The sequence below is a fragment of the Acromyrmex echinatior genome, chromosome 18, assembly GCF_024713525.1.
Source record: "Acromyrmex echinatior isolate Ae372 chromosome 18, ASM2471352v2, whole genome shotgun sequence".
In the NCBI taxonomy this organism is placed as follows: domain Eukaryota; kingdom Metazoa; phylum Arthropoda; class Insecta; order Hymenoptera; family Formicidae; genus Acromyrmex; species Acromyrmex echinatior.
In genome coordinates, this window is record NC_141869.1 from 1,240,461 (window position 1) to 1,256,644 (window position 16,184).

At 30.7% G+C, this 16,184-nt stretch overlaps 2 protein-coding genes across 3 annotated transcripts in view; one reads left to right on the top strand and one right to left on the bottom strand.

Annotated features, from left to right (window-relative positions):
- LOC105150596 (fatty-acid amide hydrolase 2) lies at positions 1-9,316 on the top strand. 2 transcript variants are annotated; one of them, XM_011063781.2, is made up of 10 exons: positions 1-347; positions 3,768-3,938; positions 4,164-4,383; positions 4,582-4,799; positions 5,629-5,740; positions 5,980-6,278; positions 6,347-6,448; positions 8,503-8,670; positions 8,773-8,955; positions 9,030-9,316. In XM_011063781.2, the coding sequence occupies exons 2-10, from the start codon at positions 3,771-3,773 to the stop codon at positions 9,132-9,134; spliced, it is 1,575 nt and encodes a 524-aa protein (XP_011062083.1). In that variant the 5' UTR covers positions 1-347; positions 3,768-3,770; the 3' UTR covers positions 9,135-9,316. The 2 variants fall into 2 exon arrangements, with proteins under 2 accessions (XP_011062083.1, XP_011062084.1); XM_011063782.2 differs by lacking the exon at positions 3,768-3,938.
- jar (Myosin heavy chain 95F jaguar) overlaps positions 9,215-16,184 on the bottom strand; it is a 21,934-nt gene continuing 14,964 nt past the window's right edge. The window contains exons 12-18 of the mRNA XM_011063783.2: positions 15,144-16,127; positions 14,734-14,873; positions 14,469-14,513; positions 13,893-14,013; positions 13,713-13,830; positions 11,068-11,283; positions 9,215-10,377 (exon numbers count right to left, since the gene is read on the bottom strand). Of these exons, the coding sequence (XP_011062085.2) occupies positions 10,226-10,377; positions 11,068-11,283; positions 13,713-13,830; positions 13,893-14,013; positions 14,469-14,513; positions 14,734-14,873; positions 15,144-16,127 (1,776 nt within the window). The 3' untranslated portion in view covers positions 9,215-10,225. The remainder of the gene's footprint in view (positions 10,378-11,067; positions 11,284-13,712; positions 13,831-13,892; positions 14,014-14,468; positions 14,514-14,733; positions 14,874-15,143; positions 16,128-16,184) is intronic.

Sequence of the window (16,184 nt, forward strand, 5' to 3'; positions counted from 1 at the left end):
AAAATATCAAGTCGTACCATCGTTACATTCAGTCTGCTATGCCGCGCGCCGATACACGTTAAACGGGATGCGATCGAAACTAGTTCAACAAATTGTTTAGATTATTTCGGAAATTATTTGCTTTCGCAAATACGTATTTTTCTTTTACGAAAGAGTGTTATGCCCCAAAATAAATAAATCTCTTATTAAGAATCACTGATAATATTTCGGCACATGCAGTGATATTATATATACTTGGCATTTTTCATTTCTGTACATTTTTCAGTGTTCTTTTTCAATTTGAAAGTTCGAAAAAAACAATCCAGCGGAATTAATTTAAATTGGATACACATCTAAACAGTTTGACGGTACGTGCAGTAAAACGATTTCTTATTTCACAGCGATCTTTCCGGCAAGTAATAATGATCTTTTTAGTGTAGCTTTTATATTAAGAAACTCTTTTTATATTAAGAAACAACTTGTCTAAAAAGAACGATATGGAATTAACCAAGTCATAGTAGATTGTAATTTACATAGATATAATGATATCGCGTTATGAATTAAATTCAAATACGTAAAAAGAATAAAAGATATCTTTTTTAATTTTTCATTTTACTTTAAGATTTTATACATATTTTACGATTTCATTTTTTGTTTTGTCAAATTTATGTTATCACAGATGTGATAACGACAGATAAATGTGATAAGTAAATGATATAAAAAAGTGTTATTAATAGTAATATTGAAAACATAAAAATATAATTATTTCAATAATCGTATAATATATGAACGTTTATTTTGAGTTATTTTTGTGCTGCGAGTTGAAAATGATTAGAAAAAAGTAATTTTGTTTGATTATTATTCTTGAATATCGTTCATAAGTTACACGTGTCATCTATTATTAAGAAGCATCAATTATTTTCGTTTGTACGAAAAAATAGTTCTGCTGCAGTATTTCTAGATTTGTTTCAACTAGATACAAATCTAAAAATAATTTTGTTGGATCACTAAAATAACTATATAGAATACTCAAATGATGACAACACAAAGATTTCAACATTCTAATAACTAATTTGACTTATATAATTATTTTGATGGTCAAAGAAAAGTTATTTTTATATCTATGTAACTAAAATTTTAGATACATCGACATTTTTCCATTTTCACAAAACGATACTGTACAGAGTACATCAATTGAATGAATCAAGAGAAAACACGATAAAATAAACATTTTTTTGTTCGAATAATCTGAATTTTAATTAGCGAATATATCAATTTTAAGAAGAAATTTTAAGAAGAAATCTTAAGAATTATCGTTTATTGTTAGTGATGTTTTCCAAGGTATTTTTCTATCGAACTATAATTAATATGTTGCTATATTTAACTTTTCAATAAACATTTTATTAACATATTTATTTTATTACATTCCGGAGCAAGCACTTTGCTCAGTAGTTCTCTCTCTCTCTCTCTCTCTCTCTCTCTCTCTCTCTCTCTCTCTCTCTCTCTCTCTCTCTCTTAATCACATAATTTAATGTTTATTGGAAATACTTTGATGATGCCCTCTCTTTCTGCGCAAAACAGCAACTAACAATGTCAATTAAAATAAGTAATAAAAAATAAGTAATAAAAAATTACTTATTAAATTACAAAAAACTATTTATTCCAAATGATAAACATAATTGATATAATTACCACGAATTAATTATGATTTAATTGCAACAAATTATACTGTAAATTATATACTGCAAGGTATATCGCACATGAAAGCAAGTATTTTTCTTAATCGCGAAGAGCACGCGCATTATCTACAAGCCCTCGTGCCACTTAGAGAAAGCTGACGACTGCGTGATCTTAAGAAAGAGTTTTTAATCTTTCGAAGTAATTTTCACACTAAATAAGAGTAAATGCGTTTTCGATGCTCTGTCATAAATATTGAAACAATCTGAGTGAGCATCGCGCTGAATATCATGGAGCGGAAACTCTTTTTCTACGTTTGTGGTCGATAATGAGGAAATCATTAATATATGCCACCTCATGTAAAAAGAATTAAATTATACATAGATTCGTGCGTATATATCCAGAGATATAGATATTTTAGATATTTTATCATATGTCATGCAAGTATATTTCAAAGTATACTTGAAAAAAGGTCGCATCGGTTAATTACATTAGCGTTTAGCATTCTTTCTTTCGCAAAAAATATCGTCGTAAAGAGTGAAAAAGAGAAGTCTTTATTATCGTTAAAATGTTAAGCTTTCTCGGAGATAGGCGTGAGAAAATGTCAACGAAAAACTTATTACTCTACTATAAAAGAAAACTTATTACTCTATTATAAAAGAATAACTAAATTAATGAATTTGTAATAAATTTTTATATTTAGTAAATATTTATTTAGAACTATTCAAAATAAATATTTATTAAAATTTAGTTTTTTTCAGTACATAAATTATGTTGTATAATTCAAGCAGAATATAAAAATATCATGATATCAAAATAGCTTTTGATTATTAAAAAATACTTTTTCAGTCATAATTTATTTTAATGTTATTTCATATTATCATGATCTCTCTCTCTCTCTCTCTCTCTCTCTCTCTCTCTCTCTGTCTCTCTGTCTCTCTGTCTGTCTCTCTGTCTGTCTCTCTGTCTGTCTCTCTGTCTGTCTCTATCTCTGTCTCTGTCTCTCTGTCTCTGTCTCTCTCTGTGCGTGCGTGCGTGCGTGGTGCGTGCGTGCGTGGTGCGTGCGTGCGCGCGCGCGCGCGCGTGTGTGTGTGTGCGTGTGTGTGTGTGTGTGTTATTTTACTTGAGGAATATTTTCAATAATTCTTATATAATTCTGAAATAATACGACTTCATCACGCATTAGTGTTTATAATAGTCAGTAAGACACGTGTGAAGACGTTTGTAGATAATATAATTAATTTAGATTGTAACGAGATTAAGTGAAACGATCACGTTGTATTTACAAAGAGATGATAATAATATAAAATAAATAAATATTTATAATTTTTGTGTATTGAATTTATTTTTGAAGTTACACCAACATTGTTACTATTGAGAAACATTTTGTATGTACAAAATTTCAATATGAGTTTAAAAGCAAAATTTCATGAAGGAGCGAAGAAAATATGTGTCACTCGTCATTCAAAGTTGAATGTAACTATTACGTATTCTTATTATACGTATTCTTATATAAATGAATTTATCTTGGAAATATATATTAGTTCATCCTAACTTTGATGTCAAATAACGTATTTGGATGATGTAATCATATATAACGGTCTTATTTCCAAATGTATTATTGAAGAAAATGTGACACAAGTCCTTGAATGAACTTGTTTGGATTTATTTGTGCTGCAAATGCAAAACGCGTATACAGTTATTGGCCCCAAAATTCCTAATCCCAATCTATTGCGAAAGAAGTCACATTGTTATTCAATGATCCATGCGTGTCAAGCATGCGATAGACTTATGGTTTATCCGAAGCTCCGCGAACCGTGACGCGAAATTCAATGCAAAATTCAATAAGACCACCTACCAATATTGCTAGCTATGCTGATATGCGATGTATCCTTACGTATAATAATTACGTAATACTAAGTTCGATCATAACACGTTTTGTTGATTAGCACATTTTTTCCAAACATATTAGTGCACGTATACATATTGAAACGTACGCAGATATTTCTTAAACTCGAAAGGAAAATCGGTTGAACTGAATTTAATTGTTTGTCAAATTAATATAAAGTGTCAACTGACGGTTGATTAACTGAATGGTGCTTACTTTATAGGCAATGCTGTGGAAAATGCGTATAGTGTTCACTATTATAAATGTTGTATACAATGTATTTCGTCCGATATGGTTGTTTTTTCACAAGAAACCACCAAGTATTCCACCTATAACTCGTTCCATATGCATGTTGAGTGCCACGAAACTCGCTAAAAAGATCAGAGAGAGAGAGGTACGACATTTATTACATTTCTATAAAGAATCCTTCTGCGTAGTTTCTTTCAGCGATAGCTTTTATCGTTTTGTACCGATTATGTATGATACATGTTATGTAATTATGACAAACTTAATTTTATTTTTGTTGTAAAAATAAATTTTACTTTGTAATATATAGGAAGAAAATTAAAAAGTTTATATATGCAATGTTTAAATGTATTTAAATCTATTTAAAAAACAGATTACAAGTTATGAAGTAGTGCGAGAATATATAATGCGTATTAAAGAAGTAAACTCTTTTATAAACGCTGTCGTTGACGAACGATTCACTGACGCAATAATCGAGGCAAAAAATTACGATCAACAATTGAAAGAGGGCAAATTTAATATTAAAACTTTAGAAAAAGAAAAGCCGCTTTATGGTGTTCCAATTACCATCAAGGAATGTTGTGCTGTAAAAGGTAAGAATAGTTTTTTTATATTGTTGCTTCAACATTTTCATCTTTACATTTTAAAGAACACATGTATCTAAAAAAATGCACAAAAAAAAGACGCTATTATGTGAAATATATTAAATAAGTATTAATTACATTAAGTATATCAAATGCGATTGTAAAGAATCTTGTGTATGAAGTAAATAAAATTTACTATGATTGCAGGTTGCAGTCATACAGGTTGCACTTTGCCTCGCAAAGAGATAAAGGCAGACTGCGATGCCGCGGTCGTCGAGATGCTCAGAAATGCTGGTGCGATACCATTGTGTGTTACTAACACGCCTGAGATGTGCGGTGGTTTTGATAGCACTAATCTACTATATGGCCGTACTTGTAATCCTTATGACACTAGATATTCGGCCGGTGGATCATCCGGTGGAGAAGTAATTCAGCTCTAATTATTAAAAAAAAATTATTATTTGAGAATCATTTAAGACTTTTGAAGAAAAATTCATCGTCTGTCCATATAAAATAGAAAAGATAGATCGAAAGAATAATATACAATAATAGAAAACATATTTTTCTGTGATTTATATATATAATTACATATACACTGAGAAAAAAATGCTGTTGATTCCATTAAATTCTATATTACGGGCTGTCACAACATAAGTGATTAATTCATGTATATTTTTATTGACATAAAGGCCTTGATTATTGAAATAATAATTTATTTATATTAATTACTTATGTTAGTGGCCCGTCTAAAAAGATAGACTAATATAGACTTTAATTGAATCAACAGTATTTTTTTCTCAGTGTATGTACATATAAAATATGATTAATATGAAATATAATTATACTTTTTGTATAATTAGTCGATTAACAATTAGAGATTAACAATTATCATCGACGCTGCGTTTTATCGGTTACGAACGCAGATTATCTTTCAATCAACTTCGATCAACATCGAAATTCTATGCGAATTCCAATTCTTACGCGAGCGAAAGATATACGTTGTCGTTTATTAATCATTACTGACTTTCGCTTAGAACACTTTCCTTTCCCGGAACACCTAGACGTACAATCACGCGATATCATTCGGTTGTAATGATGTAAGATCAGAATGTCTAAAAATTGGCGAATTAAAATACCACAGAAAGACACCTTATATAATAGACGGAATTAACGTATATAATTCCTGTTTAAAATGATACAATCTAGTTTCAAATAAAAAGAAAAAAATGTTTAAAATAAAAATTCTTATTTAAGGGCGCATTACTTGGGGCAGGTGGTTCCGTAATTGGAATTGGCTCAGACTTTGGTGGTTCTATAAGAATACCTGCTTTTATAAACGGCATTTTCGGGCACAAACCCACATCTGGTAAATTAATTTTCTTTATTATATTGGTATTCCCATTGTGATCCATTGATAAACTTAATTCTTTTAATTAAATCTTGTTGCTGTTTTAAATTACTTTCGGATACATATACCTATTAAAGATATTAAAAAAACGTCTTACAAAATATTTTAAGTACAAGTTCGCTGGAAAGATAAAATGGAAAATTGAAGAAACTGAGCGGTTTTAATATTAACCATATTCTCTCCTATTCGTTTTGCAGGAATTATTCCGACTAATGGACACTTCCCATTCACCGAAGACAAATACTTTCATAAGTTGCTAACCTTTGGTCCAATGACTAGATACGCTGAGGATCTTGGTTTGCTCATGAAAGTGATGACATCGAAATGCAATCACGACTTGCGTTTAGATGTGCCGGTAGACTTGAAGCAAATAAAGATCTACTATCGACAAAGTTTGGACAAAACGATTGGTGTATTATCCATGTCACAGGAAATTGAGAATTGCGTTCTGAAAGCCGCTAATCATTTCGCGCGATATAATGTTCATGTCGAAAAGGTACAGTATTTGCAGCTGATATATCAATATGCACGCAGGATTTAACGTACGTTAACTTGACATTACAGTTACCAATAGAGTGGCCAGTAACAATTATCGACATTGCGTTAACGGGATTCTTGAATATAAAAAAGCCGCCTCAAATGGTGCTAGACGCGAGCGATTCCAAGGTATAAAAGATGCAAAATACACGAAGATCAGTATATTAAATAATTTAAACTTAGACCTTTATAACTCTTAATGATAATTAAGTCGATATCGTTGTATTATTGTCATTGCATATTTTTTTTATTATACACAAAATCCACGTAACGACAAATATAATACGATATCGTTGGGATCTTTAAGAGAATATAGGAATCTTGAGGAAGATTTAATAACCTAGCTAATTTTCCATACGTGAAAGTCACATCACGTACATGCCTTTTCCCGCTGAAAAAAATGCGGACGTATTTCACTGTAAGATATTACGATAGAGATATTGCAGCCTGCTAATGCAGAATTGTTGCAATGTTGTTTCAGAAGTGGGGTACTTAATTTATCAACATTATGATATTATTATTAGAATCTCAGAACTAAAAAATAAAATGTATTATATGTACAGTTATATTATATACAGAGGAGATCGGAGCAAATTGTTACAATTTTTTATTAGGAATTTTTTTCCGTATAAGTTTATTTATTTAAATTACTGAATACCTATGTTTCAAGTACTTTATCTAATCAATTTTTTCTGATTTATATCTATGTTTTTAAAAAGTGAAAATTAAGATTTTCTATCAATAGGTAAATTGTAATAACTTACCCTATTATGGGGCAAGTTGTTACACTTATTAGGTGTTGGAATTAATTCGTAGCGTTTTACAAGTGATGGGAAGTACTTTCATTAATGTATTTTTTAATGCTCATGTGAAATAAATAACATTCTTTCATTAAAAACGCTACGAATTAATTCCAACACCTAATATAATATCACTTGAAAAAAAAATATATATATATATTGTATATAAGCAAATTCAATATTACAGTATAAAGCATATTCAAAATTACAATGAAATTCAACATAAAATATTTCACAAGAAATATTTATTTTATAATACAAAATTAAAAAAATTTTTTTTAAATAAATTATTAAAGTTAACGTTGGAAAGTCAGAAAATTAATATTACATTTGTTGCTTTTCTCACAGACAGGTGGCCATCTTTTAACTTTTTTTGCCGCTGTCGCGATACGATTTCTACATTTATAGATTCTCTGTTTATCTTTTTTTTTGTAAGATCATTCCATAGACTTTTATAATTAGACTACTGACTCATTATGATAGAAAGAAATGAACCTGATTCCTAGTTGTACTTGTTTCAGTTCATATATGCGTATGTATGCGTCCTGTTTGTAAAAATCGCATAAATTTCTGTGAAAACACTAACGTTCTTATCCGTGTGATTTATACATATAGAGTGAACACAAATATAGTGCTGCCTAGAACTGCTTCAAACATGGACACGAAGTCGACAATCTATTTATAAACCTGTGCATCATTCTGTAGAAGAAAAAAAATTATTTTCAATGGAGTACAGTGTAAGTTGTTACACTGTAACAACCTGTCCCGATCAAAGTTAACAACTTGTCCCAATCTTCCATTTCCAATTCGAAAAAACAAAAGATCAAAAAGTACATATCGATTCAAAACAAAATGTGTTATTATAATCAAATGTATACAAAAGAAGTATACAAAAAGATAATCACATAACTGTAAATTATATATACAATAACACAAGCGATATACAATAAAATATTTACTTTTAATAGTAAAAATCAAGAAAATATGCGTAATGTCTTCTAGAATTGAAATAAGGCGGCTAAACTAAGTGAAATTGTAGAGTATCATAAGAATCACATATAAAAATTCATAAAAATGTGGCAAAAAAACAAACTGTAATAACTTAGACGGAGAGCATAGATTCTTGCATAACACAGAATGCATAAGAAACTGAATCAATCAAAGTCCTTTATTTTCTTCCTTTCCATGAAATAAAGGACTTTGATTGGTTGATTTTCTTATGTCTTATGTTTTATGCAAGAGTCTGTGCTCCCGATTAACTCCCTGTAACAATTTGCTCCAGTCTCCCTTACAACTAGATGTAAAAGATACACTTCAGTTTTGGATTGATGATGTAAAAGACAGCTCCAGTTTTGTTATTATTGCGATTTATTATTATTGCAGCACCGTAAGAATTTAAACGTCGAAATGATGAAAGTTCTATTTGGTCTGTCAGAACATACGAAACAGTTGTTATTCTTCACTTTTCCATTGGAAACGCATTTTCCATTCACAGAATCAGAGATATCGCATTACACGAAGCATGCAGAGGAAATTCGACAGAAACTGCTGGTTAGTTCTGGAAGTCTAATACAATTATCATGTCTGTACAAGTCAATTTCGTTACCAGGTTTTTTTACATTTAACTGCCGCTTTCCTTCGTCTGTCCTATAGGATCTATTGGGAGACAATGGCGTACTTATTTACCCGACCTTCCGAAAGCAATTTCTTCCGCAGTTTGTATTATGCGAATTAATGTCCGTTGCGAACTGCGCAATATTCAATCTTATCGGTTTTCCCGCGGCGCATGTACCAATGGGGCTTAATCTGCACGAAGGAATGCCCACAGGCGTTCAGGTAAATTTTAATTAATCAATTCAGATTAAATAATATATATATATATATATATATATATATGTATATAAATTTAGATCATAGCTGCGCCTTATCAAGATCGTCTCTGTCTGGCGGTTGCAAAAGAATTGGAGATGGCCTTTGGTGGCTGGGTACCACCATCTGTATCAATAAGCGATTAGGAAATGTATTCGGTTTTTTTAAGTAAAAAAAATGTATCGAGCTAAGAGTCATATCTTTACAAAAACAAATGGTGCACAAATAAAGGATCTTATAACGATCTTTATATTAGCAATTCCTCTTACAATATTTCAACATAAGTCTGAAAATATGATGTTTCTAAATAAAATATGTATATTCTCTACTCTGCTAAAGATTTATTAATATTAATTAATAAGTTTATATAAATATTTATTAATATTATTGTATGTATTTATCATATATGTAGCAATACGTGAATTCTAAGAAATCATCTGAATGAGATCACTACCGCTTTATAATATTACTCAACATTAAATCTTTGCAAAATTTAATTCGACATATATCACTGTGTTCACAATTATTCGGCTTGTATAGTACAATTGACAGTATAAATTGTTTATTGTCCGTTTCGTCTGTATTGTTTATTATTATTTTTATTTCGAACGACTTACGTACTAAATATCATCATTATCGTAAACAAATCTTGTTATAACGTTAAGGTGTTTTCATTAAACTGTTTAATCAAGATTATTTTTATAGCTTGCAAAGGTATGTTAATAATGCATAAGCTTAATGTGATAAGGAACAACGATATCTTATCTATTTCTGTTCTTATTTATAAAGAAGATTTATACAGAAAACTGTTTTAGAATTACATAACTTTATCACGAAAAAAGATAAGTTATATATATTTTTTAAAGTTATAACCATCTTTAATTATTTAATAAAAAATATTATAGAAAATATTATAGAATACTGATGAACGACAAATGCTAGAATGATTAAAAAGCTAGATTTTTAAAATAGGAATTTTAATATATCAACAAAAAAGTTTTTTGACTTACGTAACTGAATGACGTAAAATATAATTTACGATATAAATGTATCGTTTGTGCCGTAATGTAAAAGGCACATCTCGCAAGGCACAGAATCGCCGATGTATTCATCGGGCGAGAACTTACGTAAGATACGTAAAAATTATAACAAATTTAGTGATTTATGCGGCGTTTCTTTTTTTTTTGCGCGACATAATGCAGAAGTATAATTCTTCTACAACTGCGTCGCGAATTCTTCACTTCTTGCGATCACACGGCGCAATATATGGTTTACCACCATATTTCTCCCACTCGCGATTGAATTCATGTTCTAAAACCTCGGCACCGCGTTTCCTCGTTAATCCAGTCTCATCTAGACTTAACTCGCACATCTGCATATCGTCAATGCCTAACAAACAAAAAAATAATTAATAATTTAATTGCATTTATAAATCTGAAAAATCATTTTGACGCGCAGTTTAAATGATTACATATTTAAGCTACGTTTTAAAACTTCCTTTCTGAGGAAGATTTTACTCTATATGCTGTAATATACGTTACGTGTATTATATATTTCGAGTAAAATTTTCCTTAGAGAAGAAGTTTTTAAACGTAACCTTAGTATATAAATTCACACAAAAATTATTTAAAAGCAGCTTCGACCGTAATAGACATTAAACTCTTACTTGTTGTGAAAAAAATAATTTTTTGAAATTAAATTTAACATAACGCGATATGATTTAAAGTACATGTAAAGTATAACACAAATTTAAGCAAGAATTTAAGCATTTCTGTCAAAACACTGTGAAGTCATGAAAATACCAATATAAGCTATATTTTCGTACATGCGTATAAAAAATATAAAAAATTATTCTGATGTTTTACTTTTTGTTTCAGTCGTTAGCTACGTTTCATTTACACTTTTTTCATATTATGAAAAATTAAAGATTAATCATTTTTATCTGGGTCAATTATTACTTATTATGTTTTCAGAAAGTGATTCAAAGCATTATTTACAATGCAGAGAGTTCGTATTAAATATACGAGCATAAGTAATAAATACATAAAGATAAAAACATTATGTAATACGGAATTTTACCTGCTACGAGGAGTATAGGCGATTTATCAGGATGAAGTTCCATTTGCCGTGCGACGTATTGACCATCAAAGTGCGCGTACCACCATCCTCTTTTGCCGCCACCGTGCGTGTTATCTTGCTGTCCGGCTGCAGAGGAACGAACGAAAGGAATTCGAAAATATCTCTGAGATGACTCAACTATCTGTTGCTTTAATGGAGTCCTTGGTGTTTTTGCAGCTGGAAAATGACATGTTAATTTAAGATTATTTTCCAGATTGATGAAGATATTTTTCAATCATCACACATACATATACAAATCTATTAATCTTACTAAGTAATTGCAACGTGAAAACTACTTTATGAAATTGCTTTATGATTTGATTAATCTGATTATTAGTTTTTTCTTTTGCAAGATTTCTTTGATTGAAAAAGATTGGCTGCAGTAAATTAGATGGTAAAATATGGCACAGCACTTTTAATTGCAGCAGCCAATTATTTGTTACAACAGCCAATTTTTGGCAATATCAGTATTTCGATAGATAACACAATCAAAAATTGACTGCTGTAACCAATTAAAAATGTTATGTCATAATCAGCCAATCTTTTCTTTCAGTGTAAAAAACTTGTTTAAATTCTGGCAAGATATCTATAAATATCTAAAGACTCTTTTATCTCCATTGAAATGAAATAAATAAGTTAAGTCTATTGATCGTAAGTGATCAAAGATCAAGGTCAATGAGATTTTTAGTGATATAGTGCAAAAGAAGGATTTAAAATGTTAATAAAATTGAGTCGAGAAGGGCTACGAGCCATAAGAAAAAGATGTAATGAAAATAATATAGTGTATTAAACAAGATATAGATATTACAAACGACATTTCGATCCCGATCGGATCATTCTCAATGTTAAACAGAACAAATATAATTATTGAATTTAAATTATAAATTCTTAATTAAAATAAAAATAAAAATTGTAGACGACTTAAAAATAATAATTAATAAAAATACAGATAATAATAACAGATTAATAATAACAACAGATAATAATTAATAATAATTAATAATAACAGATTAATAACAGACGTAAGATCGCTAGATCTTATCCTGTGATTATTACGCTGATAAGTCACACATGTTCTTCGCATCATAGAAATCACAACAGACTCCATTATCAACCAATAAGAATGTGTATGTAAAATATTGTTGCTCGTTACAAATGTATCATGATTAAATTACTAAAAAATCGAAGACTATAGAAACAGTAAAACAATCAATATAATAATATAAAAATATATAAATCTAAAAACAATTAGTATAAATTTAATAAAAGTAAAAAAATAATTGAATTAAATATAATAAGTAAAACTAATGAAGACCTTAAAATGTAAAATCAGTTATAATATCCAAAATTGAAAGATAAGATCAGTCGGAATATAAAAATATATAATATAAAGCAGATTGCGATAGAATGTCTTTATTGTCTGACTAAATTGCGTTCCACTTAACGATCGCAAGCATCGTTTGTACTTGTTTAACATTTGATAAACGACAAGGATGAAATGATTCCACAAGCATTGTGAGCGTTAAGTGGAACGCAGCTCAAATGTTATGAAATGACAAAAATGTTACAATTACAAGTGGAGGGGCAGGGGGGGGGGGTAAGAACTGACAGGGAAATGGTAACTGAGAAAGGGGGAGAAAAAAGAACTAGGAAAATGAAGGGAATTGCATAATAGGAAGATTTATATAGCGATTCCGTGTCATTCTGCCTATTTAGATCTTATCTTTGCTTTTTTATGTGAACCAGATATTAATCGCTTGTTGTAAGAAGGCTCGCTATATAAAATTCTTACTTTATTCCACTTAAACTCTGGTTACAATTAATTTTGTAGTTAGTGATAACCGATGATTGATCCCGTTTTCTTCTTTTTCTTTATATCTGACTTATAGTTCCTGTAATCTATTTTTTAATTTTCTCTCGTTTGATCACGTAGCTGGTATCATAATCCTCGCAATATATTTTATAAACAACCTCTTGATTTGATAAGAAATCCAATTGGTCTTTGTCTTTTTTTATGTAATTTTAAGAGTGTTAGGGAAAAGGCTAATTTTGAATTCATTTTAAGAGCAATGGACATAAAACTTTCAAAAACCGATTTAACGTATAGGATAGTAAAAAATTGTTGAGTAATTTTTTCCTTTTTTATTAGGTTGAACAATATTGCTTTTGTGGATGTGGTAATTTAATCTATTCTATATAGGAAAAAATAAAGAGGATAACCATTATCCAAGAAAGAATGGGTTCGTAGCCCTTCTCGACACAATTTTATTTATATTATTTAGGCCATTCTTTACTATATATATAAAAATGTTAATTTTAAGAGATGTAATATATCAATTGTTATGTATTAATGTATACATTTTCAACGAAATTTTTCCAATTGTTACAAGTTGTTCAAACAGTTGTTTATTAATCTATTAGGTGTTGGAATTAATTCGTAGCGTTTTTAATGAAAGAATGTTATTTATTTCACATGAGCATTAAAAAATACATTAATGAAAGTACTTCCTATCACTTGTAAAACGCTACGAATTAATTCCAACACCTAATAATTACAATTGAAGCTACTTCATTATTATTAATTTGCAGTGATTGTAATTATTTACCTTCTTCCATGATAGATTTTGGTGCTCTCTCGTTTTCGTCCATGATGGTTCTCCTGCGGTTTCTCGCCTTCCAAGCGTGATAAACTTTCAGTCTGCGATGAAATTCATGACGACAAGCCTGGAATAAATAATTTTAAATAAAAAAAGTTACGGTTATATAACCGATATGCGTGCACGTACTTCAAGTAACTCAATGTCGCAGGACGTATTGATTGCGTCTCGCAACTCAGAGTACTTCCACTTCGACAAATCGTACTTCTTGTTGCTCATAGCCGCCTGTTGATTACGAACCTGCTCCGATCTACATTGCAAACAGATATTCATAAGAAAATAATATATAATGGATTTATAACATTCCGTAATACAATATTTTAACATTGGAATATATCATGCGCTAAAAAACAAATGCTGGTATTAGTCAACAAGAAAGTTAATAGCCGAAATTAGTGCATCATGCGGTTCAGTGTGAGTAAAAAATTTACACAAGAATCTGAAAGTGTTAAAATAAATCTCACAATTAATAGTATGCCTAAAAATGTACATAGAATCATTTATTTTCTTTGACAGATTCTTTGAGAAATTACAAGCCTTTCTTTGATAGAGAATAATTTATTTGCGAAATAGGCTTTATCGAAGAATCGGTCGATGAAAAATGAATGTGGATCAATGCGTGCGAGGATTATTAATTCATTCGAAAAGGAGAATTTCATTAGAAGTTAGTCTTTTACACGAGAAACCCGAATAATTATACGGTACCTTATTAGCCTGTTGTTGTTCATAGGTGTTCGTACATCGGAGCCACTGCATCAATTTAAACAACAAAATTGTATCTTATTTCTATTTTAACAACGTTCTTGATTTTTCTCATATTTAAATCAACGAATGTAAAATTATATGTATCGATCAATATACCGATGAAGTTACAGTTGAATGAAATTATAACTGACAATTTTAATAATTCAAAAATATCGTTTATATTTTGTACGTATCAGTTATATTAATTAACAAATAAGATTTTTACCTTCGTATAGGCGGTGGTGAATCCTCGACTTGACCATTCGATTCTTGAGCAAGTCTGACCGCCAATTCGTGGTCTCTTCTTTCTTGTTCCAGTAATTCTCGGTACCGATTCTCCTCCATGGCTTCTTTCTCCAATTGAGCCTTTAAATAATACAAAATAAGAGCATATATAAATATATATTAATAATTAAATATTTACAAAAAAATTGTCAGACTATTTATCAATTCTTTGGTAAATAAAAAAAAATTTTTTTTAATATTTATTATTTCTCGAATTTAAAAATAAGCTAAACTATTTGTAAGTATAAAATAAAAATACATAAACACTTTGCTTATAACAATTTAGATTTTTACACTAAAATTAATTTACCTGTTTATAAATTAATATTATCACACAGAAACTTAACGAACCTGAAGAGCAGCTGCGGTCTTTTGATCCTCCTCCTCTTGTTTTCTCCTCTGCTCCTCTTCGATCTTTCTTCTGGCTTCCATATCGAGTTTTTTCCTCCTGTTCTCTTCCTCCTCCCTCCTCCTGCGTTCCTCCTCCTCCTTTCGTTTCTTCTCTAGCTCGAGCTCCTGCTGAATCTTCCTTAATCTTGCTTGTTCCTCAGCGACTTTCTGCTGCTTCACCATGTCTTGAAGAGCGATCATTTGTTTATTCATCTGATTTACTAGAGATGTGTAAAGACCGTCGATCTCCGTCGGTGCAATCCTTGGATTGTTTTTGATTTTACGTATAGCTGCCTCTAGATCGTCGTCGAGCCTCTTCATGTCCTGCGTCGATTTCTCCCGATTCTTCAACTGACTCGCGGTCTCCTCCATTCGTGTCAACTGCTTCCGTAGATTCTTGATTTTCATAATACCGCGAATACGTGGCCGGTGTTGTTTCTTCGCGATGTACATCCTCGCCGTTTTCTGCAACACAATCAGATGCTGTTGCCGATAGATGATCTTGTTCTTCAGCTTGATCACCGACAACGCACAGAACTGCAGCTTGTTCCAGCGCGACTTCAGTAGCCACTTCTTCACATTAGCAACTAGCTTGCGCAGATTCTCCGGATCGGACTTCATAATCCGATCAAATTCTGCGAACTTGCCTGGCTTGAAGAAGACTCGGGTGATGCCGAACTTGAAGTCCTTCTGATTCAGCTTTAGACTGTGCAGCAGAGCTTCGCAGAAGAATCTGGGATCGAGCTTGGCAAGCTCCGGCGGCAAGTAAGACTTGTACATATTATAAAGTTCGTGAAAAGGGACCCGGCTAGGATATCCGTGCTCCATCAATTCCAGAACCGACGTCATTCCCGAACAGCGTAGTTGATTCATAATGCTGTTACCGTCGAATTGATGCGCTACCATATCGCTATTCGGCTTGATGCATCTTATAAAGTTTGTTCCCTAAAAAATTCAGGTAAGCATTATAAACAGAGAAGACAGAATAAAGTGTAAAAAAAT

Excerpts from the sequence above, each read along its gene's own strand:
- LOC105150596 (XM_011063781.2), top strand. The coding sequence starts at position 3,771 with ATGCTGTGGAAAATGCGTATAGTGTTCACTATTATAAATGTTGTATAC. Across the intron at positions 5,741-5,979 it reads CGGGCACAAACCCACATCTG|GAATTATTCCGACTAATGGA; the intron begins GTAAATTAATTT and ends TTCGTTTTGCAG. Across the intron at positions 8,956-9,029 it reads GAATGCCCACAGGCGTTCAG|ATCATAGCTGCGCCTTATCA; the intron begins GTAAATTTTAAT and ends ATATAAATTTAG.